This window comes from Epinephelus fuscoguttatus, linkage group LG6 (genome assembly GCF_011397635.1).
Source record: "Epinephelus fuscoguttatus linkage group LG6, E.fuscoguttatus.final_Chr_v1".
Taxonomy (NCBI): domain Eukaryota; kingdom Metazoa; phylum Chordata; class Actinopteri; order Perciformes; family Serranidae; genus Epinephelus; species Epinephelus fuscoguttatus.
In genome coordinates, this window is record NC_064757.1 from 35,066,855 (window position 1) to 35,094,286 (window position 27,432).

The 27,432-nt window shown below is 40.5% G+C and overlaps 2 protein-coding genes across 2 annotated transcripts; both read left to right on the top strand.

Annotated features, from left to right (window-relative positions):
* The first annotated feature begins 224 nt into the window (after positions 1-224).
* LOC125890028 (zinc finger protein 462-like) lies at positions 225-15,175 on the top strand. The gene is made up of 11 exons (XM_049578413.1): positions 225-497; positions 868-933; positions 1,028-6,147; positions 6,233-6,525; positions 8,120-8,238; positions 8,947-9,078; positions 9,191-9,434; positions 9,564-9,706; positions 9,801-10,024; positions 11,437-12,595; positions 14,336-15,175. The coding sequence occupies exons 2-11, from the start codon at positions 924-926 to the stop codon at positions 14,476-14,478; spliced, it is 7,587 nt and encodes a 2,528-aa protein (XP_049434370.1). The 5' UTR covers positions 225-497; positions 868-923; the 3' UTR covers positions 14,479-15,175.
* A 2,503-nt stretch (positions 15,176-17,678) lies between these two features.
* Positions 17,679-27,375, top strand: mfsd10 (major facilitator superfamily domain containing 10). The gene is made up of 13 exons (XM_049578424.1): positions 17,679-17,822; positions 20,162-20,346; positions 20,799-20,895; positions 21,016-21,119; positions 21,296-21,454; positions 21,686-21,877; positions 23,715-23,817; positions 23,937-24,048; positions 24,136-24,244; positions 24,365-24,455; positions 26,390-26,437; positions 26,542-26,631; positions 26,818-27,375. The coding sequence occupies exons 2-13, from the start codon at positions 20,194-20,196 to the stop codon at positions 26,919-26,921; spliced, it is 1,362 nt and encodes a 453-aa protein (XP_049434381.1). The 5' UTR covers positions 17,679-17,822; positions 20,162-20,193; the 3' UTR covers positions 26,922-27,375.
* The last annotated feature ends 57 nt before the right edge of the window (positions 27,376-27,432 follow it).

Consider the following 27,432-nt stretch of genomic DNA (forward strand, 5'->3'; position numbering starts at 1 on the left):
TTTGTTATTAATTATTTTTTCATTATTATTACATTCAGTAAAATGCCTGGTTAATATGTTGCATTTTAATTAAGGGGAGTTGAAACATTTTTCTCCACATTAAGAACTGGAAATTTCTATCTTTTTTGCAGCATGAACCCTACGGAATTGTGGGTGACATAGTGCCATCTAGTGGCTAATACGAGTATGTGAACGAATGGGTGGTAAATTAATTTATTGTTTAATTGATGCATTTGCGTCTCTTCTAAGGCATCATAGTGAAACTGGGATTATTGTTTTTTGTGCACAGCGCCGCTAATTCATTTGATTTTGAAGGTATAGTAACATTCACAGGAAGTGATGTAAAGTCCATTGATGTTTCGTCGATGGAGCGGAAGGACAAGCCAGAGAGTTGTACTCGCGGGAAAAATGGCGGAAACTTGTGTTTTCTTCACGTTATCAACATCAGCGCTTCTAAACATTGCGTCTTAAGCCTCATCCGGAGTTTGTCGCCTTATGTGAGTATATCATTAATGTGCTCCGAGTATTTCAGTAAATTATATTCGTCCATTTTTTCTTTCGATCGTGTTGTTGAAAGTGTTCGTGTTAGTTTTGTCTGTAAAGGAGCAGGGCTCGTTTTACGCTTCCTTCCTGTTGAATATGCTGAAGTCTCAAGTTGTTTTTACTGCTGTTTTGTTCTGACGATCAATTGATTTTTCCTTTAATGCGTTAGAAGCGCAATGCATTTCATGTTGTAGTTTTTTAAAAAAAAATCCCCTATGTAATCCTCGGTGCACTCAACTTTACGTGGTAACTAAAGTAATAGTCAAATATGTTGCTGGTTTTGTACTATGAGCAATGCAGTAATGAATGTTATCCATCCTCTAGATGTGTCACAAATGTGTCTTCATATGTAAGGCTGCGGGTTTAAAGAGGAATGCAAGATGCAAGAAGGTATATATCACAGTTATTTTTCTGACAATGTTTTTTCAATGTAGTGCATGAAATTAAGTTGAGTATTTAATTTTATCTGTTATTTACCCCTCAGATTCAATGAGCTTTTCCACCCCTGGCCCCATGACACAGAATCAAGTATCCCAAGTCAAGTCTTTCAAGTGTAGTCACTGTACGATCCTTTTCAAATCCAAGGTCTACCTTTTTGAACACCTTAACAAGGTGCATGACTTTGATGTAGATGCTGCTCTCACAGTGGCTGGTTTAAAATGCTCCGGCACTTTCAAAGCCAGCACTGACAACCATAGCAACACCTCAGGAGATGATTTTAAATGCCAGCACTGTGATTTCAAAGCTTGCAATGGGGACACTCTAAACGACCATGAGAAACAATGTCACAAAAAATCAGAGGATCAGAACATGATTGGGAAAATTATCATTTCTCAAAACCTGGAGACCAATACACCTGTTATTTCAACAAACCAGCACAGTGAAGCTGCAGAAGAAAAAGAGATTTCCAACGTTTTTTCGGATACTTCTACCTCAAAAACTAAATGCACACTTAACTCATCGAAGGATGTTAAGATCTACAAGAGGCCCTTGCAAACCATTACCAAGTACTTTGCACCATCATCTGGATCAAATGGGAAACCATCAGTGAAGTCAGCTGATAGCCCAAAGCTTCTCGACAGCGCCAAAGGAACTATAATTTTGCAAGAGTCCCCCTCATGCTCCCGTCCAAACAGTAGTGGTGTGTTTAAAGTCACTGCAAAGCCCATGATTGACATCACCAGTGTTTCTGATCATTTTTTGCTAAATGACCACCTTTTAATTACCGATCTGAGACCATTAAAGCCTAAGGAACAATCCAGAGAAACAGCCCCTGAAAAAACTGGCAAGAGGACCGACAGTGAAAGGATGAATGCTCCTCCTGCTAAAAAAGCAAAGTCTGATGTAAGTGAGACAAAGCTCCCGGAGGAAGCAAACGCAAGTAAACAAAAAGAAACAAATGACCCAGAGTTTTCATTTGAAGTTAGCGAAGATGAAGGAGAAAAGAATCTTCATCTTGCCAATGGGGACACGGAAGGCTCAAAGGTCTATTATTGTAAGCACTGTGACTACCGTGATGTGAGCATCAGTTCTGTGACCACCCATTATCAGATCGACCACCCTTATATAAGATGTAACACTGCTTACATTCAGGATCCACGTGATGCGAGTGCTACCTTTCGTTGCCTGCAGTGTCCAGTTGAATTTGTAAGTGTAGCTGCCATCAAGAGACACTACTCTGAAAAACATCGAGGGGCCCCAGATGTATTCACGATGCAAACACGTGAACTCAGTTTGGTTTTCAGATGTTTTGTGTGTCCCTTTACCACCAACATATTGGAAGCTTTGGAAAACCATTACAAGGAAATTCACCCAAAACATAAAATGGATAATTCCTTGATGTACTGCAAATATTTGGTAACTGGATGTCAAAAGGGCTCATCCCAGTCGAATACATGTGAAACAGTGCCCAGTCCGGAAAGACAAGGAGAGATTTCTCCTGAGAGGGTCTGTACACCATCTAAGGAAGTCAAAAATGCACCCTCACCCCAACATCCCACCTCTACAACAGCAGATGAGATCTTGTATCATTGCAGTAAGTGCAAGTTTAGTCATAAGTCAACTGTTGTTATGCGTGTCCACTACCAAAAAAGCCACCCAGGGGAAGCAGTCACACTTGACAAAATCAAACAGTCACAGAGGACACCAGATAAGTCTCCAAACTCTGTGACATTAACTGAAGAATCTGCTCCTCAAACAAAAATCTCAGGTTCTTCCAAGAGAACAAAAGACAAAGCTGAGCTGTCACAGCATAAGCGCACACCAGAAGTTTTGCAGACTCATTCAGAGTTACCAAAAACTAAGAAATTGGAATCTGCGGTGGACAGAAATAAAGGAACTCAGTCACCCACCAAACATGATAAGGAAATGTCTGTGGGAAAGTACAGTTTAACAAGCAGTTCACCAGATAAGTTGTTTTACTGCAAGTTTTGCAGTTATTCAAGTACCAACATCAGAAGCGTTATTGGTCATCATAACGCAAAACACTCTATGCATGCACTAACAGGTACTGAAGAGATCGTGGTGTATAGTGCTGAAGTGCAGAAAAAGAAACGTCAAAGAGAAGCTAAGGCCTTAGCAAGTAAAACATCTTCTGGTTCTAAAACTTCTAAACAAGTTAAGGTATGTAGTGAAAAAGAACTTCAAGATGAAGTGGATGAAGCAGCAGATGCTTCAGTGACGAGCCTCAATGCTTATGCATGCGCAGAAAACTTGTTTTACTGCCAAAAATGCAACTTTGGTAATCCATCTGCAAAAGGAATAGCGAACCATCAAAACAAAGTTCACTCAGGCATTCAATACAGCATGGAATGTATTCTTGAACATACAGCTTTGATGCGTGATGAAGTTAAAAAATCAAAATCCCAAGCAAAGGAGTTTTCCTTTTCTACACGGCTACCTCTTCCTCTTATGAATGAGGGCGATGAAAAAAAGTTTTTCTGCCACTTTTGCAACTATAGGCAGAGTACTATGGAAATTGTAATGAAACATTACGCCAAAAAACATCGTGGATTCATGGTTAAGGTTGAACAAGTCCGTCTGTACACCTCTATTGTTCATGCAAAGACACAGAGGTTGCACCTGAACACAACTGCAAACCAGTCTTTGTCAGTCAGTCATGCATCCCAAGATGGTGAAGGACGTAAAAAGAAAAAAGTAAAACAGCTTGGCAAACCCTTACCGGTGTCGGCACCACCCTCAATGAAAGCCTCACAAACACAGAGGACCCTTCAGTGCTATAGATGCTCTTATAGCACTCAATATCTGAATCTTTTGAAGAGGCATATGCGGAAAATCCACAGGGCAAATCGCTCAGTCACAGACCTCTTAAGAGTGTGTTTCAGACAAGGAAATATACAGACAGGCTATCACTGCGATAGGTGTGTTTTCTCACACAAAAAAGCAGCAGCAGTCTATAAACACTACCAGGAACAACACCCAGAACGTAGTGCAAGCCTCGACCATGTGACTACTCGGTTGTATGTCGGTCCCGAAACACGTTCTCCCAAAAGGAAAAAACCCCGTATAAAGTACACCGATGATGCTAGTGAGGATGATGGCACTGATGGCAGCTTACCATTTCAAAGATCTGGACAAAATGAAATCAAGACGTATTCATGCAGAGCATGTTCATTTAAAGGTAGCTCAAAGTCAGGCCTCACACGCCACTACCAAGCTGTTCATCCGTGGTCTGTGAAAGAAGACGGCTCAATTCTGGATGTCATCAACAGCAAGAAACCAAGTGCAAACAGGCAGACGGAAGACCACAATGACAAGCCAGGGTCATTCGAATCCTACCAAGTGCCTCTTGATTTTGACAAGTCGCCTGATTCATCTTCTGAAGAACCAGCATCTTCCACATTGATCAGGTGCCCTTACTGCCCTGCGAGTTTTCACAGCTACCGCGGTCTCCACACTCACTGTGGAATGAAACACCATAAAGCTGCAAATGATGATTCAGATAAACATCAAGAGCAACTCCAAACAGGTATGCATGTCTTGAAGTGTCCACATTGTACCTATGTGAATTCCAATTATCAAGGAGTTCTCACTCACTGCCAGATGAAGCATCCTGCTCTTGTGTGCTCGGCGGACAGTCATTACGTGGATGAAGAACATTCACACCACTGGGGTGTCTGTTTGAAAAGTAAAGGTCCTGGTTGCGCTTTGAGACTTCGTGGCTACATGTGTGAATCCTGCCCAAAAGTCTGTTCAACGCAGGAGAAGCTAAACAGGCACTGCAAGAAGGTCCATACTAAAACTGTTGCAAGCACAGTGCCAAACACACTGAAACCATCTAAACCATCAGCTGTGAGTAAAATAAAACAATTTAAGACCCTAAGCAATTGGGGATTAGTATCGCAGGCCTCCTTTTTAAGGAAGAAAATATATGCAGTGGTTAAGTGCCAGTACTGTGCTTACAGCTGCAGCACAAAAATTGCGCTTGGTCGACATGTGCGTGTCCACCACAAGAATGCACCTGTTTCAAAGGTTCCGGATCACATGTACAAGTGCGTCCTGTGTTCCATCTCCTATTTCGAAAAAGTTCAACTTGCAAGCCATTATATTAAGAAACATGGAAGGGACAGCTTCTTAAAGTACTATGTACCAGTGTACAAGCATGGCCAAGAGAAGCCAGCACCAACATCTCCTGACCACCCTTTAACTCAGCAACCAGAAATCGAGCATGAGGCATGTAAATCCAGCACGACAACCGATGAAAACAAAAAATTAGTCTACAGGTGTCCATGTTGCTCCTATGTGAATGCAAGCTACCATGGCACTCTGACGCACTGCCAAATGAAGCATCCAGACCTCATAGTCAGGGCAGATAGACTTCAAACGGATGAAGTACTCATGACCAACATGGTAGGGTGTTCAGTGGGGAAAGGTGCTAATGAAAGAGGGTACATGTGTAAAAGATGTCCACTAATTTATCCTTCAATGAAGAAGCTGAAAATCCACTGTGAGAGGGACCACAATCAGGCTTCTGAACCTGACACTGAAACTGAAAAGCAACCTGATCACAGCTCTCAGGGATCACCATTGAGCACCGAAATCGGCTTCAGTCACCAGTTGGGAACTCCTGAGACTTCTCAATCCAATGCACCATCAGTACAGAACATGACGATGGTGTACAAGTGCCACATTTGTAACTATAAAGGATTCTTCAGGCGATACCTGCAATGTCACTACAAAAAGACTCACAAAATGGATCCATTTACCATACACAAGCTGCTAGAGAAGTATAACAAACGTAAACGCAAAGCCAGCAAACTGCGTGAAGCTGAATCTGAGAAAGATGGACCCATGAAATGTAAAAAGTGTCCGGAGTTCATGTTTGACTCATCTGAGCTGCTTGCAGCCCACTATAGTGCTTTTCATAGCTTGGACTCCATATTGGACTTCACTGTGTTATCAACAGGAAAAAAGAAGGGTAGTACAGGTCTTTACAGGTGTGTGCACTGCTACAAACAAATGAATGGAATTAGAAAGCTGTGTTATCACCTGGATTGCCACAGAGAGAGTGCAAGAAAGAGAGCGATGGATGAGAAGACAACAGCATCGCTTGATACGACAACACCAGAGGCCAAATCCATTAAAGTAAGTCGACTCTGCCAATATGGTCATATACACCTCTTGATCCATTAGCTACACTTTGTTGAGTATTTCTGTGTTTAATTTTCAGCTCTGTAAGCAGGACGTACTTCTCAAATTAGAAAATGTGGAGGAATTGGCCCAGTGGAACGTGACACCAGTAGAGACTTTCGCTCTGCCACCAAGTCCTCTGCCGTCACCTTCAAAGTCCACAGAGCTGGAGCAACCAGAGCTGGAATCTAAAGAAGACAAACACACCTGCGAACAGTGCAGGCGGTCATTCATGTCACTGAAAGGTTTGCGTTCTCATGAGCGCAGCCATGCAGCCATGGCAGCTATCAGGAAGAACCGGGCCAATCTGCCTACCACAGTGTTAAAGCACAGGTAAGAAAGAACTTTAATGATTTGGAGTTACGTATTAGTGCTGAAATTAAAATGGCCAGAGTCAGTCTGCATATAGTGGTGTCAAAAATTTGGTCAGTCATTGCTTACAGATGAGGCATGTAAGAGACAGCGCCGAAAGAAAAAATAATCAACGATAGCCAAAAATATAACGATGCAAAACATCAAAGAGAGCAAACCTGGGTTGGCTTTTACTTTCACTTTAACTGGCGAGTGTGTTTACAGACAGTTATCAACAATCCTGCATAGTATACCTTAAATACTGTCCTTTGAATTACAGTCCATTCAAAACAAAAGTCACAGATTTGTTCATGTTTAACAAAAGTTTGTATCTTAATTGCTGCATTTGGGATTACACCTCCATAGATGGGAGCTCCCTAATTGTCTTTATTTGCACACATTCAGATAGCTTTACAAAGTTGGTCAATACTATTAGGGCTGGGCGATACAGACAAATATTTATATCTCTGTATTTTCAGGCTGACTGGTTATACACGCTATATCTCTCAGTATTTGATACGAAATGGGCTACATGTTCAGTTGCAAGTCAAAACCACATTTGAGATGCACAAGCACTTATAAAAAACAGATTATGGTCAAAATTAAATGTAAAGACAGGAATTTTATTCCACTGTAAATGAAAAATTATATAAAACAAATAGCAGGGCTGTACGTTAACGTTTTTGCACACAGCACTGGAGCTACAAAGATTTAAAGGTTTGCGGCACGGGACACAAAACTATAACATGAGTATCAAGTAGGCCTAAATCCACTGTGGTTTAGAACAATTAAAAATCTTTGTGGGGGGAGTTAAAAAGTAGTTTTCCATCTGTTGGCCTTTCAAATGAATCCAGAGCTGGAAAATTATTTAAATATTTGTATCTATACAGGTTATTAATCTTATTAATGCACAGAGCATCAGAGAGGCCGAGGGATACGTCTTGTAAATGCAACGTCTGTGTTGTGGCAGCAGTTGTTTTTAAACACACTTGTCGCCTTCATCCAGGCGCTATCTCAGTGTCACACATTAGACTACAACTACCAAGAAGAACAGCAATGCGCTATGATCCACCTCACACACAAACTAGCAAACAAACGCACACCTGACATAATTTAGCAGCTCTTTCACGTGTGCTACTGCTGTAACTTCATTCATCTCGCAGACTGATTGAGCGCACGTGCAACACATAGACCGATGTCGCACTGTAGACTAATTAACAGACAGATTAAACAGAGGAGCAGCTCTGTGTCTCTCTGAGTGTTGCTGGAGAACGAGTGAGTGAGTGAGTGAGGCAGAGCTGTGTGGAGAGTGAGAGAGGAGAGAAGCACACTTGTATGCGTCACACAACACAACTTGACTCTATATCGATATAAACAGTATTGCCGAAATCTATATCTTGCTTAAAAATATATCGATATATGGTACATTGTCGTTCTATCATCCAGCCCTAAGTCTTGAAATGAAACATACGCAAATTTGATGCCCTTTGTTGTCCAGAATCTCAGATGAATTTTAAGTTAATGATGAGTTAACTGTGATAATATCTGACAGTTGTTTTTTTCATCATCTCAACAGCATCAACAAATACGTCATTTACAAAAGTGGAACTACAAAGCCTTTCCTGTGTAGTTTATGTTCCTATCGAACGACCATCATAGGCCTCTGGAGGAGTCATTTTATGAAATCACATGAAGGTGAGTCACCTGTACAAAAGGCACGATATTATAAACCAAGTCAATCCATTCATCAATACTAGGCATTTCTAAGGATTTCTTACATGCCACCAATAGTTTTCTTAGCAGATATTTATCCCTTTTCCTCCATTCAAGTTCCTCCAGTCTAATCAGGTACATCAGTTCAAAATTAAAGGTTATTTTGGTCAAGAAAACCGTTTCATGAATGCCATGAATTTTAGTCCAAAAGGCAGTGACCGAAAGGCTCCCCCAGGAGATATGGGAGTGATTCGCTGCCTTGTTCCCACACAGTTAACAGCACATTTTAACAATTCTGTGATAATACTGATCATTGTGGTCACTATAATTGTGATATGAAATTTCAATACTGTTTCATCCCGACTGTTAGCTGAGTGTAGATTAAACCTGTTGCAGCTCTCTTGCATCATTTTCGCTCAGTGATTTTGATGAGGATGGTTTAGTAACACCAAAATCCAGCCAATGATTGTTAAATACGGGCTGTCGCAGGCATATTGTTATTTAATAGCCACCTCTGTCTTTAACTTGTGCCACTCTCGTTTTGTTATCGATAAAAATGGCACCTAAATGTATTCATTTACCAGATAATATTTCTCGTATGCCAATAATCATCTTTACTGCACAGAGCTCTGTGATATTTTAAGTGCATGTGTATTTCATTCCCTGTTCGTATGGATGCTGAATGCTCAGATGTCATTGTGAATCATGCTGAGACTGACAGCCAAGACGAGAGTGGTCAGAGGGCCAACGAGGAGCCCTACAATTCATCAGAGGAATCAAACAATTGGCCTGAACCTGATGAAGAACCTGACATTACTGAAGGCAAGTCATACCTATTATGTTTAATAAATCATGACTATCAAAATGTATATCTAATACACACTTTTTTGCATTGGCGGCGTTACAGAGACTGTGATTTATTGTACTTTGACAGATTCGCAGTACTCAGAGCCCCCGGATGTGCAGCGGCAGTTAAACCACTATACCTTGATGGCGCAGACTAATGCCTCGTCTAAAGCAAATGGGCGAGAAGCCACGTTACCTGACAATTCTCTTCTTCACTGTGAGTTTTGCAATTTCAACACTGGACATTTGTCTAGTGTACGACGACACTACCTGAATCGCCATGGAAAGAAGTTCGTCAAGTGTAAGGACTGCGACTTTTTCACTGGTTCGAAGTAAGTCACAACCAAAAGGAGTATTTTTCTTTGTAATTTGAAAACTTAAAATTAACTTTGCATTTTAGATATTTTAACTGCAGAAGTTGTCTCCAAACACTTGTCTGTTGTTCCTCCTGCCTTTATCAGGAAAACCCTGGAAATGCACATGGCGACAGGTCACTCCACATGCCAGTCAGAACCTACTCATCATAAAGACCTCCGCTGCCCTTTCTGCCTCTACCAGACCAAGAACAAGAATAACATGATCGATCACATTGTCTTGCACCGTGGTAGGTTGGATGCTGGACAGATTTCACTGGTCCAACCCACTCATATGCTCATCCGTCACAGTATGTTCAGTGTTCTTGTTGCTTTTGTTCGCAGAGGAACGTGTTGTGCCAATAGAGGTGCGCCGCTCAAAGCTGTCGCGTTACCTTCAAGGCATCGTCTTCCGCTGTCACAAATGTACTTTCACATGCGGGAGTGCTGAAAACCTGCATTTGCACATGACGAAGCACGATGACAACAAACCCTACAAGTGTCGGCTGTGCTATTTCGACTGCACTCAGCTGAGAGACCTGGAGGCACACCTGAGTGATAAGCATCAGGTGAGGATTGGTTGCTGAACCTCTGAATGCATCACTGGAATTCCTTTGTGTCTGAAGGAATTATAGATTATCTATTTTCAATGCACTGAAAGGAAGAGGAAAGGGATTCACAGACACCGTCTTTGTTTCACATTTTCAGTAACCCCCGTAATTAAGGCATTAGGAGGAAAAAAGTTACTCCATGAACACCTTTGTATCCAGTGCTTAGGCCTTATGGGGGACACTGGAACTTTATGTCACTCTTTTTATTCTAGTCTACTTAACGTTGCGTTTAATTCCAATAGACGTTAAAATAAATATCCACCTAGAGTCCTACAATTCATGATTGTTAATGAGCTGCATTCAACACTGCAAATGTCATCCCAATAGATCCCACTTAAACAGTGCTACCTACAGAGCAAGCAAGGGAGTACACTGTGAACTATGGCTGAAAAACTTTGGGCCTTTTCACACCTGAAAGTCAAAACAAAAAAGTTCTGACACAAGATTTGCATTTTTTCCCATTGTATACATTTTATCTGGTTAGTTTTGTTTTCACATTTCAATTATGCAGGCGCACTTTACATAACATACCATAAAACGTCAATCAATGGCCCAAGCTATCTGCTTAAATCACTGAAATCAACAGGCCTATGTTTCGGACAGGCATTTATTAAGGACAGGTTTTATTTGCCAAAATTTGTAGGGGGCTAATTAAAGGGACTGGGCGTTTAATGGGGCTAGGCTTTTAATTGAAGTTTTATGATACCTATGTCCTGTCATCATCATCACCACCTACACGAGCTGTATCTCCCTACACTGATTGTTTTGTAGATGGGCTCTCCCGTCCTCTCGTATCCCGTCTCATCTTCTTGGAAAATACTTGAAAAGTTTTTGTTAGTTTTTCCAACTGACTCTTCATATCGTCATCTCCTCCTCTCCCCAGCTCATTTTTTGTGACTTTTTTTCACGGACAAACTGAAACCTACACTGTACATTTACCACCACGTGACAACTTAACTGCTAATTTATCCTCTGCTCCGATTGTCTTGTCTGCTCTAAGTGCAGGCACAGTCACTTTCTCTGTCGCTAAACTACCCACCCCCTACTCACTGAGGCGCTACACTGCTCTTATCACTAGACGATAGCCTGTCAAAACTCTCTGTAATTGGTCCAACAATCCAATCCATCCAAAAAAATGTTTTCACATCAGAAACGAACCAAACCAGGACTCAGCTGGATCCAGACTGAGACATCGTCTTTCAGTTGCACCAAGGTTCGGCTGTTTTGTCCAGGGGGGTTTCACACCATTTTGGTTCGGAACAAACCTTAAAGTCCACAAGTCCAGACAAAAAAGTGGGTGTGAAAGGGTCCTTAATTTAGACCATGGCTCCTCTGGTTGACAGTTTTTTGTTTGTCTGTTTTGTTTACAGGTTGTCAGGAATCATGAGCTTGTGGGTCAGATCAGTCTTGATCAGCTACAGGCAAGAGACGATAGGATGCCAGAAGAAGAAGAGGAACCTGCATCTAACTTGGAGCACCACAACAATGATAGTGAGGATGCAGAAACTGATGACTCTGCCACCTACTGTATTGAACTTCCAGATGAGACACGAGCTAAGAACATGGCAGAAAACAATGTGAAGGAGAAAATTACTCCACAGACTGAAGAAGAATATCAGAAGCAAGAGCAGGACGATGATGAAAATAGCCCTGCCGAGAGTTCTGTGTTAGATCTTAAGGATGAGGATGAGGACACAAAACCAAACACCGCTGTCCAAGAGAAGCGTGAGCCGGAGCCACAAGAACAAGCAGTTGTGTGCTTGTCAGCCCAAACCAAACGCAGAGATAGTGAGGACAGCAGCACATTGCTCACACAACAAAAGGAGGAGGCAGCAGAAAAAACACACACCCAAAGGCTACATAAAAAGGCACTTAAGCAAAGAATGTTGGACATTGAGGCGAGTGTAGAACACAGTATACTGCAGAATATCATGCTGCTGGATGAGGATGGCAGCGTTGTCAAGAAACACAAGAAGGCAGCTCATGACAGAACGGTTAGGAAAGAGCAGAACATTGAGAGTCAGGTTGTAGATAAGGATCAAAGTGAGATGATGTTCCTGGATACAAAGGACAGCATCACTTTGGCCCACAACCCTGAAAATCAAGCTAATATGGAAGAAATTTCAGCCCTTGGGAAGAAAAATCAGATGCAGCCAAACAACAGCAGGGCTAGAAAAAGTTTATCGGTTAAAAGGCACTCGCACACTCCTCCGCTCAAGTGTGCAGAACTTAGGATAAGCCATGAGGAGAGCTTTGATGTCTCAATAACAAACTGCAAAAAGGAACAAGTGCACAACAGTGAGGAGGTAAGAGACCTCTATGGAGAAATGCCAGTGCTTGAGAATGAAAATCTCAAAGAAGAAATGCAGCCTATTGAGTGTTGCAAAAAGGAAGATGAGGACGATGTTGAGCAAAGGCAGGACAAAGAAGATGAGACGATCACTGCAGACGATGAGAACCGATGCGTAGATCAGAAACATGAGGAGGATGACAGGATGGAGGATGCTGATGATTCATGTGCTCCCAAAGGTAAGATACTAAATTGATCACAAAGAGTCCAAATCAGTTATTCTGACCATAAGTGACAGAACAAGAGTTTTGATGCACAGTAAGGGGGCGACACGTCAAAACAACTGCATCCATTGTCTTCTATTTAAGCCTGCACTCCAGCAGTCTCTCTTGACACGTGTCAGTCTGTGTTGATGCAACATCGGAACCCATCGGCTGTCGTGTTGTGATGGTAAAGCTTCTGGGGGCCACGGGCGATGTTTCAGGACATGCAGCGTAGCCAGCTGATATCTGGAACAATACTTCTCTTCTGTGCGCCGCTCAGTTCTTACAGTTAAATTAGCAACTTGAGACAGGTCCAGACAACATTTTGGTCATCTCTATTAACAGATACAAAAGTAGATGAATTAGAAAAGAATTGAAATCATTGGCAGACAATAGCCAGTGGGTTCCGAGATTGCATTTCAGCCAATGTGTGATACTCTCCACACGAATTGTTGACCTGCTAGCACCCAAGTTTACTTGAATGTGATTTGACAATACCACTCGGACAACAAACGGAAACCAGAACGCTTGGGATATCGAAATCTTGTGCCGTGGCTTACTATTTTCTATAGAGCTTAGGGTTGATGCATATTACAATACATTACTATTTTCCTTGGTAAACAATAGGGCTCCAATTTATGTTTATTTTAGTTACCAATTAATAAGCTCAATTTATGCGCAATTAATCATGTAATGCACAAAAATTTAAAATAAAAAATAGAAGATTTTTTTTTTTATTTAGAGCCCATGATGGCGTCTTCAAATTGCTTGTTTTGTCTGACCAGCAATCCAAAGTTACTTCAACAGAGAAAAGCATCAAATTCGCTCAGTGGAAGAGCAGGAACTATCGGGTACTGACAACTGAAACGACTGCTTGAGTATAAAAAAAGTTACAGTTGAATTTATCTGTAAATGGACTAATAATTTCTGCTCAAGGCAACGTGTATCGAGGTGCATCATCTCCCCCCAAAAAGCAATTTCTCAACATTTTCCCTACATTGATCAACACACTGGCTACCATACCATGACTACTTGCCTGTTTGATACATTTAGGGTATGGCACAAGAGTTAACTGACATGGCTCAAATGATAGAAACTAACAAGCTCTGTGTTTTTGTTTTTCCTTTTGATATTGTGTCTAGACCAGTGGATCCCAACTGGTGGGTTTCATAAAGCAGCTATTTCTGGCAGTGGCCAGAGAAAATGCAAGTCCTTTTAAATTCTTATAAATAGATCGACTTTATGAATAATGTTTGCCTCTAGATGTGTTTATATTCAATTAGGGGATTTGATTATTGTCTTCTAACATCAGCTAGTCTGATCCCACAGAAACTTACCCAACTAAATATTGGTGGTATCACCATGTAGAAAATATGAAGGGCGGTTTGTGAGTGAACGTGGTTAAAACAAAATCAATCTGGAAACCCCTTCTTGATCTCAAAAATCAGTCGTCGAAGCTTTTAAGGAAACAGTTATACATTTGCAGGTTGCAGTGTTTCCAAATGTGAAGATTTTCTGCTCTTCTCTGTTTAATTTTGTGGTAAATTTGATATCTTTCAACCCCAAAAACAAACAGTTTGGAGATGCCATATCAGCCTCCTGGAAATTGTGATGGGAATTTTCATTATTTTTTGTTGATGAGGGGGAGGAATCATGGGATTAGTTTTGGGAAACAGCATGTGACACCAACCTAAACTAACTTCTTTTATCTCTAAGGTGCACCCACAGTCACAGATGAAGCTCCTGAAGTCCTGTGCCCAGCAGCGACAGACGAGAAACATTTCACCTGTGAGCTTTGTGGACGAAACCTCACAAACAGCTATGAACTGAAGCGTCACTTCATGCGACACAGAATATAACGTTTTTCTTTATGTTACGGATGGTAGGGATGGCTCTCACTGTTGAGTTTTTGTGGGAAGCTAGTTTTTGTTTTTATGGACCGTCCCCTATCTTCTTACTGTAATGTGTATTTCTAAACAACCTGGTTACACATGAATTTTTCATATTTTGTAGATTTTAAACCTTTTATAATAAAGATGTTTTTATGGTACAGCTGTTATGCGTAGGATTTAATTTGTGCGGTTTAGCAAAAGAAAACATTTCAGAGCCAGGATGGTGACTGTACAAAGTGTGACATGTTTATTAAGACTTTATTTTGATTTGTTAAGTGTAATCACACTAATGGATATCCTGCAGTTTGTGTGAAGGGAGACATGAATCATTAGTACTGTAAAACATGAAAACAATCACTGTGAACTGTAATGATTACGTACAAACTGGTACCTAACATGCATGTTCAATGCCCAGGCTCTGGACCAACCTCAATACCACTGAATGTGGAAATCCTTGTGCTGCCTTCAAGTGTTGCTGGGTATTTGAACATCGATTGCTGTGTACCTTACCAGTGAGAGAGTTAAGTCATTTCAGCAGTACAGAAGTAACAGTATTTTTGTTTTATATTCCATGTAAATAATAATTTCTGTTTACTTTCTAACCTTTTTGTCACACGATATCATTTACGTTTTTTGTAAATAAACTGAATGTGTAATTGCCACACCTGATGTGTCTTTTCTTGTGTCACTGACAGTGGCAACGCCAAGGACATACTGTGACATAGCTGTCGGAAAGGGGGCTAAATAGTGATCCAAATGCAGACTACATTTTTGTGAGGGACCAACTGATATGGCAGTTTTCAAAGGGGTCCCTTGAACTACCATCTCCAGATATCTGAATGACAAGTCTTAAACAGTTAAATTAGTTTTTCTAACACACAATGTACTCTTTCAAATTAAAGATGCGTATTTTCTATTTCTGGAAAATGACAACCAGCCTATGTGAAGAACAATAAACTCCCCTATGGGACATAAGTCTTCAGTGAGCTCTTTCCATTCCAGTGTCACCGTTCTGCGCCAGGTGGTTTTGGGCCTTCTGGGTTCACATCTGAATGTGATTTCCTTGGTGACGCTGCAGCGACCTGTTCTCTTGTACAGTTGAAGGTTGGAGATTTTGTTGGACCAGAATATCTGCCATATTTGTCTGAGGCATCCAGTGTGAAAGGCTTCCACTCTCATCATGACTGTTTTAACTACTCACCAACTCTCTGAACCGTACAACAGAACAGGTCTGACATTGTGGTTGTACAAGAGCATATTTGTTTTAAAAATGTATACACACAGATACATAACACATTAAAGCAGGATCATTGTGTAACTTGCAGTGTTAACTGTACCTGTATTAGTCTATGCACATCAGATAATTAGTAATAACTAAAAAAAAGAAAAAGTTTATCAGTCTGCGATTTCTAATAACTCACCCATTTTCATTTTATTAACGTCCAAAGTTAAATGTAAGGGTGGCGCCACTCAAGTGACAGGCTGTCTGCAAGACGTAGCTGCAGTCTATGAGTCAGATCCACCTCTCGCTTCTCCACAGCTCCAACCTCTCGTCCAGATATGACCACTTCTGGCTTCAAAAAACCAAGATGGCGACGGCCTAAATGCCAAACCCAAGGCTTCGAAACGGCAGTCCACAAACCAAAATCCACTGGGAAAATCCTGTAAGCATTAGGGTTGCAACGGTATACAGGTTTCAAGGTATACTGTGATATTAAAATTGACAGTTATCATACTGTGTACATTTTCTTCCCTACAATATTAAAAAAAAATCAACTGGACAGAAAAATCTCAACTTTATTTTAGTTATTTTCACACATTTCTATTAAGAATGGTTTCATCATTAAAATATAGTAATAAAATGTTTGTTTAATTCCTTTTAGGCAGTGGTTCCCAACTGGTCCAGCCATGGGGTCATGATTTCTCCTAAGTCATCAGTTTAAGGTCCACACAGTTTAATATATTCAGTGTCAAACTTGTGTTTGGACATGTCCTTGAGCTACTTTTCAGTCTTTGTCAAGGAGCTGTCCGTCACTCACTCTACAGCAGGAAATGGCACTTCAAACTAAAACAGCTTTGTGCAGGATATTCACTGTACTTCAATATAAAGTGTGGGTTTTTTTACAAAGTTGACATGGTCTTTTTTTTTCCTTCTGTAATCACTTATCCTCTTAGGGGTTGCAGGAGGGCTGGAGCCTATCCCAGCTGACATCGTGCGAGAGGCGGGGTACACCCTGGACAAGTCGCCAGGGCTGACACATAGAGACAGACAACCACTCACGCTCACATTCACACCTACGGCCAATTTAGAGTCACGAATGAACCTGCATGTCTTTGGACTGTGGGAGGAAGCCCATGCTGACACGGGGAGAATATGCAAACTCCACATAAAACAGCTCCCCCACCCCAGGGTTCTAACCCTGTCAGGTCAAATGACTCACTTTTGGACCATGACCCACCAGCTGGGAGCCACTGCTTAATTGGTCTTCTGACAGAAAACAATAATTTTGTTATACCATGATGCTGTTAAATGACCATAGTTTCTGAGACGGCTATCGTACCATGAAAATCTCATACCACTGCAACCCTAGTAGGCGTTTTCACAAGGGAACCAGAGGGAAGCTAACTACCATGTCAGCCTACAGACAAATGTCATCCCTGGATGACTCCATACTTTAGTGTAATTTGATTCCTGAAATTCAGTTATGACTTTGGGTTTTGGGGTGTCACGCTGGTGCCACCCCAAGAAAACTTTCTGGGGGCGCCACTGGTTTTGAACAGTGGACAGCCACCAACTACTCATTTTATCACATAGTTTATTTAGATAATCCCATTATTATTATTATTATTATTGTTATTGTTATTATTATTATTATTATTATTATTATATTGTTACAACTAATTTTATTACTACTAAAAAGTGACGCAGATAAATGTGCTTGACAAAAGTTACCCTTGAATTGGACATTTCCCTATGCCAGTATGAGGTGAGGGAGATAAATAAGTTATCCGTTCTCCTGGGGTGGTGGGTTGTGTCTTCAGATGTATTTTTATGATCACATACGTCTGTTATCTCCTCGGAAAGTCAAAGGGTTTTCCCGGTGCGTCACAGATGTGGCCAGCAAACCCTGTTGGGAGTGTGGAACGCGGAAATACGAGCTTACGAGAAGCACTTGAAGGCAGCAGTTTAGTCTGCATGCGTTGGTTACGACACATCTTGTCATCCAAATGTAAGAGGACACCGCTTCCTGGTGTGGACTTATAATAATGGACTGATGAGAGGCAGAGAGGAGGTAGAGCTGCTGCAGTCGGTGAGTGCTCGGTGTGATCTGATGTGATTTAGGTTTGTGGAGCTAGTGTTTGTATATAAGCTGGTATAATATGATCGCTTGGTTAGATACGGTGTCCGGGAGGGGGTGATGCTGATTAATACTGACCACTCTCACTGGATCGATACAACTGTTTGTAAGAAGTGTGTTTTTATTTATCAGTGCAACTGTTTGGGGACTGATTCCAGTTAAAATATTTTCATGTCAGTGCTTTTACTGAGGAGTTCATGTAGACTGGGTTCAACTGTGATCTGAGTATTTACAGTTTTGTTTCCTTCTTCCTCCTTCAGTTACTCCTTCTTCTTTATTTCCTGATGACTTATTGTAAGACCTGTGTGCAAGGAGAGCTTGGCTTGTTGCAGCTTTACTGGCATACACCTACTTTTGCAAACATCCAGCCTATTTTTTTTTTTTGGATAAAGCACATAAGAGTGACTTTGCCAATACCAATAACTTTCACATACTTATACTCTGACTAACTGAGCCACAAAGAGAATTAAACTACTCACCCTGTTAATGTTTGTACTAAGATCTACCCATTCATCTACTGATTACTGTCTCTAATAATGCTTTACTGTATTTTACAGATCCCAGGGTTTCCTCTAATTCCATAGAAAGTAACTCACATGTACCAATCAATCAATCAACTATTGTTAATTCAGGGAAAACTGACTGAGCAGCAAGCTCTTTTACATCATTGCCCAGAGTTCACATTAAATTGGCTAGAAGGATACAAATATATAATTGCAATAAAGTGATGAAAAAGAGTTCATAAAAACTAATAAGTAGCAGCAATGTCATCAAGAATTATAAACAGCAATTAAAAAAAAAAACAGAAGAGAGACGAACAAGTTAAATAATAAAAATAGAGTCTGCAATAAAGGACAGATACATAACAACATTCATAGGAAGTTTCCCAGGAAGAATTATATCACAGGGAACTAGTTATGGAGAAATTGAGACACTGTACAGTTGCCACACTTCCAGTTAATTAGAAGTATCACGCACGCACACATGTCAAAAATTGTCTACAGTTCAGCACGCAGTTCAACATATATAGAGAATTGTTGTTGTTTTTTAAATTAATGGAAAGTGGAGTGGGATATATTCTGGTTTTGATTTTTGTTGTTGAGGAAATGTACAAACACTAGCTAATTTAATATCAGAAATACTTAATTGATCCCTGAGGGGAAATTATGATTCGTTACAGTTGCTCCGATGTAAAAAATAGAGAACTGTAAGAAGTAAGAATAAGAGTATGAAATAAAAGTATGTAAATATGAAGCAATAAAATAGAAATGAAATGTGCATTAAAAGAAAAATAGAATGTGCATTATGCTACTATGTTTACCACTAGTACATAAGATAGTAAGATATAAAAAATTAGAATATTAAAACAAATATATATTGTGACTGTGCTGAGACTGTAAGAGGAAAAAATTAACTACAGTATACACATCAGCCTGAATTATGTCCTTAAATTGCCTATAATTGGCTCCAAATAACACATGCGTGACTGCAAATTTAAAGGGACAGTTCACCCCAAAATCAAAAATACATATTTTTACTCTCACTTGTAGTGCTGCATATTAATCTAGATTGTTTTGGTGTGAGTTGCAGAGTCTTGGAGATATCAGCTGTAGAGATGTCTGCCTTCTCTCCAGTATAATGGAACTAGATGGCACTCGGCTTATGGTGCTCAAAGTGCCAAAATAATACATTTGAAAAACTCAACATCAGTGTCTCTTTCCAGAAATCATGACCCGGTTACAAAAGATAATCCACAGACCTTGTTGTGAGCAGTTTCATGTAGGAACTATTTTCTTTCTACTGGAGTACAACAGCCAATCATTGTGGTATCACCGTGCAAAGGGAAGCATGCAACTACTTCTAGCTCACTGAGCACCAGTGAGCTGGGTAACGTTACAGTTCAGCTGAGGAGCACAAGCCTCTTGTCCATGAGTAGATGCATGCTTCCTTTGGAGGGCTGATCAAGTTGGCAGGTGTAGTTTGGTAGAAAGAAAATAGTTCCTTCGTGAAACTGCTCACAACCATGGCAATTTTTTTACGCTTTGAGCTCCACAAGCTGAGTGCCATGTGGTTCTATTATAATCGAGAGAAGGCAGACATCTCCAACATTACGCAACTCAACCAAAACAATTTAGACTGATTAATAGCACTACAGGTAAGAGGAAAACATATATTTTTGATTTTGGCTTGAACTGTCCCTTTAAGCTCTTTGTTATGATTGTCCTCTCCCAATAGTTTACGTTTCTTGTCCTCCTCTAACATATACTGTTTTGGGGTTCACTCACTAACAGGAATAGAAGAGACATCGTATACAGTCGGAGGAATGTCAGACGTAAACAAATCTGCAGAGGATGGCGGCCCCTTCTCGTCGAAGGTCATCAGAATCGTGTTTATCACCCTGCTGCTGGACCTGCTGGGATTTACACTGATTCTTCCTCTGCTGCCTTCGATTTTGGATCATTATGCCCAAACAGAGGTTAGTTTAGTTTCTAAAAAGACGATTGAACCAGCCATACTTCCTCATTGAAGTTACATTTGACTGCCTGTAAATAAGGGAAAGAATTATCAATATTTTGAATCACCAGATAGGTTTGAAAATTCAAACGTAAGCCGCATTACCCTGGCAAGACAGTTGTACATCAGTTTCACCGCAGGAACCAGTGGTTATAGTAGAAAATGATTCTACTGTGGTTGGTGTTTTGGTCAGAAGATGTGTAAACTTTGTGTGCTCTGCTGTACAAAGGAGGCTCTGTGTGAAGAACATGTTCCATATAAACCATAACTAACTCCAGAGTGATTAGATTAGCTGACATGAGCTGTGACTGTGTGTGAGTCTGCGTGCTGACTCATGCTGAATGGACCTCTTCACTAGTGTTTGTGTTGTCTCTGTGTGATGTTGTATTTTCTGTGTTTGGTCTTGTTGGACAGGATGGCGTGTATCAGTCTCTGCAGAGTGTTGTGGACTGGTTCAGGGAGGCTGTGGGGATTCCCATGGAAAAGAAATACAACAGTGTCCTGTTTGGAGGTATGTTGGGCTGATTTCACATTTAGTGTAGCTCTACATTTCCTGATACTATGACCAATGAAAATTTTAAGTATGCAAAGAAGCTGCAGTCATTTGTGTGCCCCTCATCTTGCCTTTCAGGTCTGATCGGGTCGCTGTTTTCTCTGCTGCAGTTCCTGTCGTCACCTATAACCGGGGCTCTGTCAGACCACCATGGCAGACGACCCTTACTCATTCTTACCACAGTGAGTAACACTGTTTTTAAGCTTTACAACATAAACCTCAGTATCCTCTCATCACAATGGAAACCAATAGAGTCATTCACTCTGGACAGTTTGTGCCCCATTTGTGTAAGAAAACCATGCAGCTTCAAACACCAACGCTGATTCATTCTGGTCTAATTGGGTGCCTTGTGTTCCAGTTAGGGCTGATGTCCTCCTATGCAGTCTGGGCCGTTTCCCGGAGCTTCAGCATGTTCCTTTTGTTTCGAGTAATTGGGGGCATTTGTAAGGGCAACGTCAGCCTCTGCACTGCCATTGTGGCCGACTTGCCTTGCCCGAAAGCACGGAACCGAGGAATGGTAGGCACAGACTCTCTTTGGCTGTAACAGGGAATGTTTTGTCAGGATATGGAATCTAAAAACACCATAATGTGGCTGGATGCATGCGCCATCTTGTGCTACAAGTTCATGTGTGAAAAAATGCACTGCTAGTTTTCATGTAATCTTTTATCAAAGTTAAAATATTCTGTAAGACCTTCGTGTAAATGTCCTGAATGTTACAATATCTAACTTTAATCTTGTCACCACCAGGCTATGATTGGCGTCGCCTTCTCCTTGGGCTTCACCGTGGGACCTCTGATGGGCGCCTACTTTGCCCTCAGCTCCAAAACAACGGGAAACGTCTTCTACCAAACTCCAGCTCTGCTCGCCTTGGCCTTCAGTGCCGCTGATCTGCTCTTCATTTGGGTCATGCTGCCAGAGACGCTCTCAAAGGATGTCAAGGTTAGTTGTGGAAACATTCGCACAGCCAACTGACAAACTGAATCACAGATGTTTTTGTGAAGCATGTTGTACAAGAGTAAGGTGAAGTGATTGATGCCACTCTCATGTCTGTGTAGTAAATGTGAAGCTACAGCCACCTAGCTTAGCATAAAGACTGAAAACAGCTTGTCCAAAGGTAACAAACTCCGCCCACAAGCAACTCTAAAGCTCACTAATTAACATATTTAATTTCTTAAGTCTGTACAAAAGTGTTTAAAACAACACAATTATGTCGGGTAATGTGCCATACTACTTCTTGGCCAGGGGTGGAAGCTTACAAGACTCCAGGAAGTAATTATTAGTAATTAGACGTCTTGTCAGGTCTAAGCTGGGTGGAGCTATGCCAGGAATTACCTGAGGTCACCGAACTATGAGCCAAGAACAATAACAGTGTAGTGTGTGGGCGTGTACAGACTACACACACTACACTGTTATTGTTCTTAGCTCATAGAAGAAGTCTTATCAGGTAACATAAGTGAAAACACCTGTGAGGGAGGATTACAGGCATGTAATATACTATATTTTTTATTTATTCTGCTCTAATTTAAATATTTGTTTATATATTTTTAATCTCCTGAGACCCGCAAGAAAATGTTTGAATATTTTGTTTTTTTCTTTTTGTTACATAATTTGAGTAATTAAGATGTCAGGATCATATCACAAAGAGTTTTATCTCAAAAATGTTCATGATAATGTCGTATAACATGTCTCTTGTAGTGGACATCAGGTCAATGTTTTCCACAAAACATACTTTACAATACGGTACGTTTACGTTTTAATTTTAGTTGAAATAAATGTAATATTAAAGGTTATGTGCATGCTTTTATATGGTTATATATAGTGTTTGTGAGTGTGTGTGTGTGTGTGTGTGTGTGTGTGTGTGTGTGTGTGTGTGTGTGTGTGAGAACCAGAGAGAAGTCCTTGAATCTAATCCAAATTATAATAATGATCCAAAATGGGTGCTGGGTGTCAGTAGTCCTCTTTAAGCTCCTCCTCAGCTGATATGTCGTCTTCTGGGCATTCAACATCCTGCTCTTTTGCCTGACTCCGATGTTTTTACTGTTTCCTGAAGTAATAATAATAATAAACTTTATTTGTATAGCACTTTTTAAACACATTTACAAAGTGCTTTATGGGACAAATAAAATAGTATACACTATCAAGATAAAAACAGCAGTAAAACATTGAACACAGACTAAGACCAGATAAATCAGAGTGTGTAAAAAGAAATAGATGAATAATAAAGCTGATAAAAGAAGGATAGAAACTAGACACATACCAGATTTACTGTTAAAATGTGTTTTAAACAAAGACACTGAGTTTGCCAACGTAAGTATGTAAAAAGGTTCAAAATGAGAAGAAGCAGGTCCCGCTGAAGCACAATATAAATATAAATATGATCACTAATCTCCCTCACTGCCATAAAATGTGTTTTGTAATTTCCCCTTTTCTTCCTTTTTTTAAAAGACAGACAATGTCTTCTGTTGGTCACGCACCCACATGTGTTACATCACTAGTAAGCCCAGGATGTGCTTTTCAGGGCACATCAGGACTCAAATAGACTGCATGCATGGTGTTAAAAATGAGGGCCTAAGTGTCATGTCTCCCGCACAGGAAAAATATTTGCCTCAGGTGTCAGGAGGATATATGTGCTATGTGCGTGCAGCGTGAAGGGGCCACAACATTTCAGTGTGCATTAATACCAGTTAGTTTTCCTTATTGGCTTAAAACTTTTTTTGTCTGACAGCACTGTTATTCTATTTGACAGATACAGATACTATTTCTTGTTTCATTCTAGGCTTCATCTTCAGGATTCAGGGACTCCAGAGACCTTCTGAACCCGCTATCTTTGTTCCATTTTTCAGCTGTTTCTAGGACAAAAGATCCACCTCCAAAAGAAAGTGAGTGCTGCACCTACTGGATTCCTGTGTGAGGCAGTAGCTTGCACCCATTTGACCCATTTATTAGCACGATTGAAGTTTGGCACACTGAGAGATAAAAGGTGGAAATGTCTCAACAGGAATGCAGAAGCTTCAAGCGCTGGGCCTGGTTTATTTCTGCTACCTCTTCCTGTTCTCTGGTCTGGAGTTCACGCTGAGTTTTCTGACTCACCAGCGCTTCCACTTTACAAGGTATGGGCTCAGAGATAAAGCTGTGTGTGTCATCAGTTACAGTAAACGCACCTTGTGATTTTTACGAGCATTTTTTTCTCCCGATAGTATGCAGCAGGGGAAGATGTTCTTCTTCATTGGTGTCATTATGGCTTTGATCCAGGGCGGGTATGCTCGCAGAATCAAACCGGGGCAGCATGTCAAGGCAGTTCAAGTGGTAGGAGCACCTTCTGTTTACATGACACATAATAAAATACTGCTGCTGCTGAAAAGACACGATGCACCACTGCACACCTGTCTTCTTTATTAATGAACCATGTTTCTGTTTTTTTTTTAGGCAATCATAGTATTGATCCCAGCGTTCATTGTCATTGGGCTCTCATGGAATACAACGATGCTTTATGTAGGCTTGGCGTTGTACTCATTTGGTAAGCTCAATTTTTATTTGTGTGTTGTTAAGACAGTCGAACCCTTTATTGTTCCCATGAATGTGTGAAATTAGTGAAAATATATTATTGATGATATTGATTTAATAAAAAGGCCAGTATAAATTATAATATCAATCCACACTGCAAATTTTGAAGACTTTGCAACTGCACAGTTAATATGTGATTTCTACATTTATCAACTGTGGAAAACAGTATCATAGTACAACAAATCATGCCATATTTTAGGGGGTTAAGAACCAAGAGGATGAAAAACTCCCAGAGCTGAGTCCCTCAGGGTGAAACAAAACTAATCAGAATTTCAGGGTTTTTTTACATTCACAATTAATAGTGATGCATTTGATGACTTTTTAAAGAGCTTACTGGGGCGGCAGTAGCTCAGTCCATAGGGAAGTGGAGCGTCGCCAGTTCAAGTCCCCATTGAAGCAAATATTGAGCATGAACTGGTAGCTGGAGAGGTGCCAGTTCCCCTCCTGTGCACTGCTGAGGTGCCCTTGAGCAAGGCACTGAACCCCCAACTGCTCAGGGCATCTGTCCAAGGCAGCTACATTGCTCTGACATCTCTCCATTTAATGCATGTATAGGTCCCATCAGTGCATGTGCGTGTATTTCCTGCCTGTGTGTGTATAACAACAGAGTGAAAAAAATTGAATTTCCCCTGAGGGATTAATAAAGTATAGCTTCCTCTTTTTCTTCTATGCAAAATTCAGGGCAAAAATCTTTTAGCCATTGGGATAAACAATGAAATGAAAACAGCCACTAAGAGGCTGAGTCGGGTCTAAAGTGTGACATATTTAAAGAAACCCATGACGAAGTCCAAAGATGCGTTTTATGATGATTTATTAAACAAACAACTGAGATAACTAAAGAAAAAAGAGATTACATTAAATACTATGTGATGTGATTACGTGATTGCAGTATCGGTCATCAGAATATATCAGAGCCAAATCTCACCCTCTTTGTCTAAAAGCCGCCACGCCAGTGAATGAACAGGTTAAATAATGTGAAACCACACCCACACCTGTGCCAGTTACTACCGGAAGTGACAGTGATCAAATGAACATATGCAGCCTAAACAAGTAATAAACAATGAGGGTTAAACACACTCCCACATGCACTAACATGCACACACGGCTGGACTGATTACCACAGCAAAGAACAGAGAAGCTCTGATTACAACATACACAGATGCAGTGTGACTTCATTCTCTGCCCAGGATGCCATTACCCCACTTTATCTTTACATAGCAAATAGTGTTTTTGTTGCTGTATTAATGATCTGAATGTGGCATGCAGAACCTTTAAAAACCAAATCTAATGAGCCCTGCAAAAGTGATATGGTAAAATAATGATCCTTGTGGGGAAAAATGAGCAACCGCAGTAGAAATTCTGGAAAATTATAATTGTCATTGTCATCACAGAGTAAATTAAGCTTGACAGTATAGCTATATTAAATAGTCTAGCTCTCTCCCTTAGGCCTCTGATGTCCTCTGTTTGTTATGTTATTTGACAGTCAGTTTATTTATACATCCCAACATCACAAATTTGTCGTAGTAGGCTCTACAACCTCTACAGTATACGACATCGTCTGACCTCAGACCCTCAATTCATATGAGGAAAAACTCCCCCTCAAAAAAAAGGAAGAAATCTTTGCAAGAGCCTCTTACGTAAAATGTAGATATTGTGTGGGCACAGACCACAACAGCAATGTGACTGTGTTAACTACTTTATGCTGCCATTTTGTCAGTTATAATGTATCTCCAGAGGTTTTGTGATTGAAGTAGGTCAACCAATAAGACAGCAGGATAATATCCAAAGACAAAATGTACCTAAAACATGAAATTTATCTACATTTAACAGATTTATTTATGTTAAATGCATGTTAACTGTCATGTGTGTCATTTATTTTTGTTACAGCGGCTGCAATAGTAGTTCCATGTCTGTCAACGCTTGTTTCTGACCACGGTGAGCCTCTTTATTAATTCATATTTATGGAAACTCACGAACCATTTTGATTACGCTATAATGTGCACATTGTTACTGATTATCTGCCGTGGATGTTCCTCCAGGTACAGCCAATCAGAAGGGCACAGTGATGGGGATCCTGCGTAGTTTGGGCGCTCTGGCCAGAGCACTTGGACCAGTCATGTCATCCTCTGGTAAGGAAGACAGATGGCACCAAATGCTGCTCAGATTTGTAGACAGTTGTAATACCTTATCCTGGACATGGAAACTGGGCATGGTGAAACATTTTACAGATCCGATTTTCTGTGTAGAAATAATTTTGCTTGGCAATAATTGCTCTTTGCAGTGTAGTCATTTTAAATCTTGTGTTTTCTTCACAGTTTACTGGATAGCTGGAGCCCAGATCTGTTTTCTCCTCACCTCAGCCTCTTTCGTTATCCCTCTGGCTCTCCTGAGAACAGCAAGACGGCTAAAGGAGGAGTGAGGGACACAAATACTTGACAGAGACTCTGACTGCAGAGACATTTTACAGTTTAAATGAATGTTATGATGTTTACATCCGCTGGGAGAACAAGCACTGACGTCTTACTTTGACACGAACAAAAATAATGAGATACAAACTCTCTGCACTGCTCATCAAGGATCATCACATCAAACAAAATAACGCCAGAAGACGTTGCACATGCCAAAACAGAGGGACGTGTTGAACAAATGGGAAATGAGTGGATGTAATGTAGACCTGTGCATATTGTGAAATGTATGGATGAGGGTGGGTTACAAATAACGTTTATGCTCATAGGTATCATTTTATAATGCAGTATTTTATCAATCACTCAGATTTTATATTTTGCAAAGTAGCTTTTTATTTTAGCTCACTTTAAAAATGTGGATATTCTATTTTCTTGTTATTAAAAAAAGAATAAACAAGCAAGACAGCATCTGTGTATGGATATGAATTATTTTATGTCATATAGAGACTGTGCAAAAAGGTTATA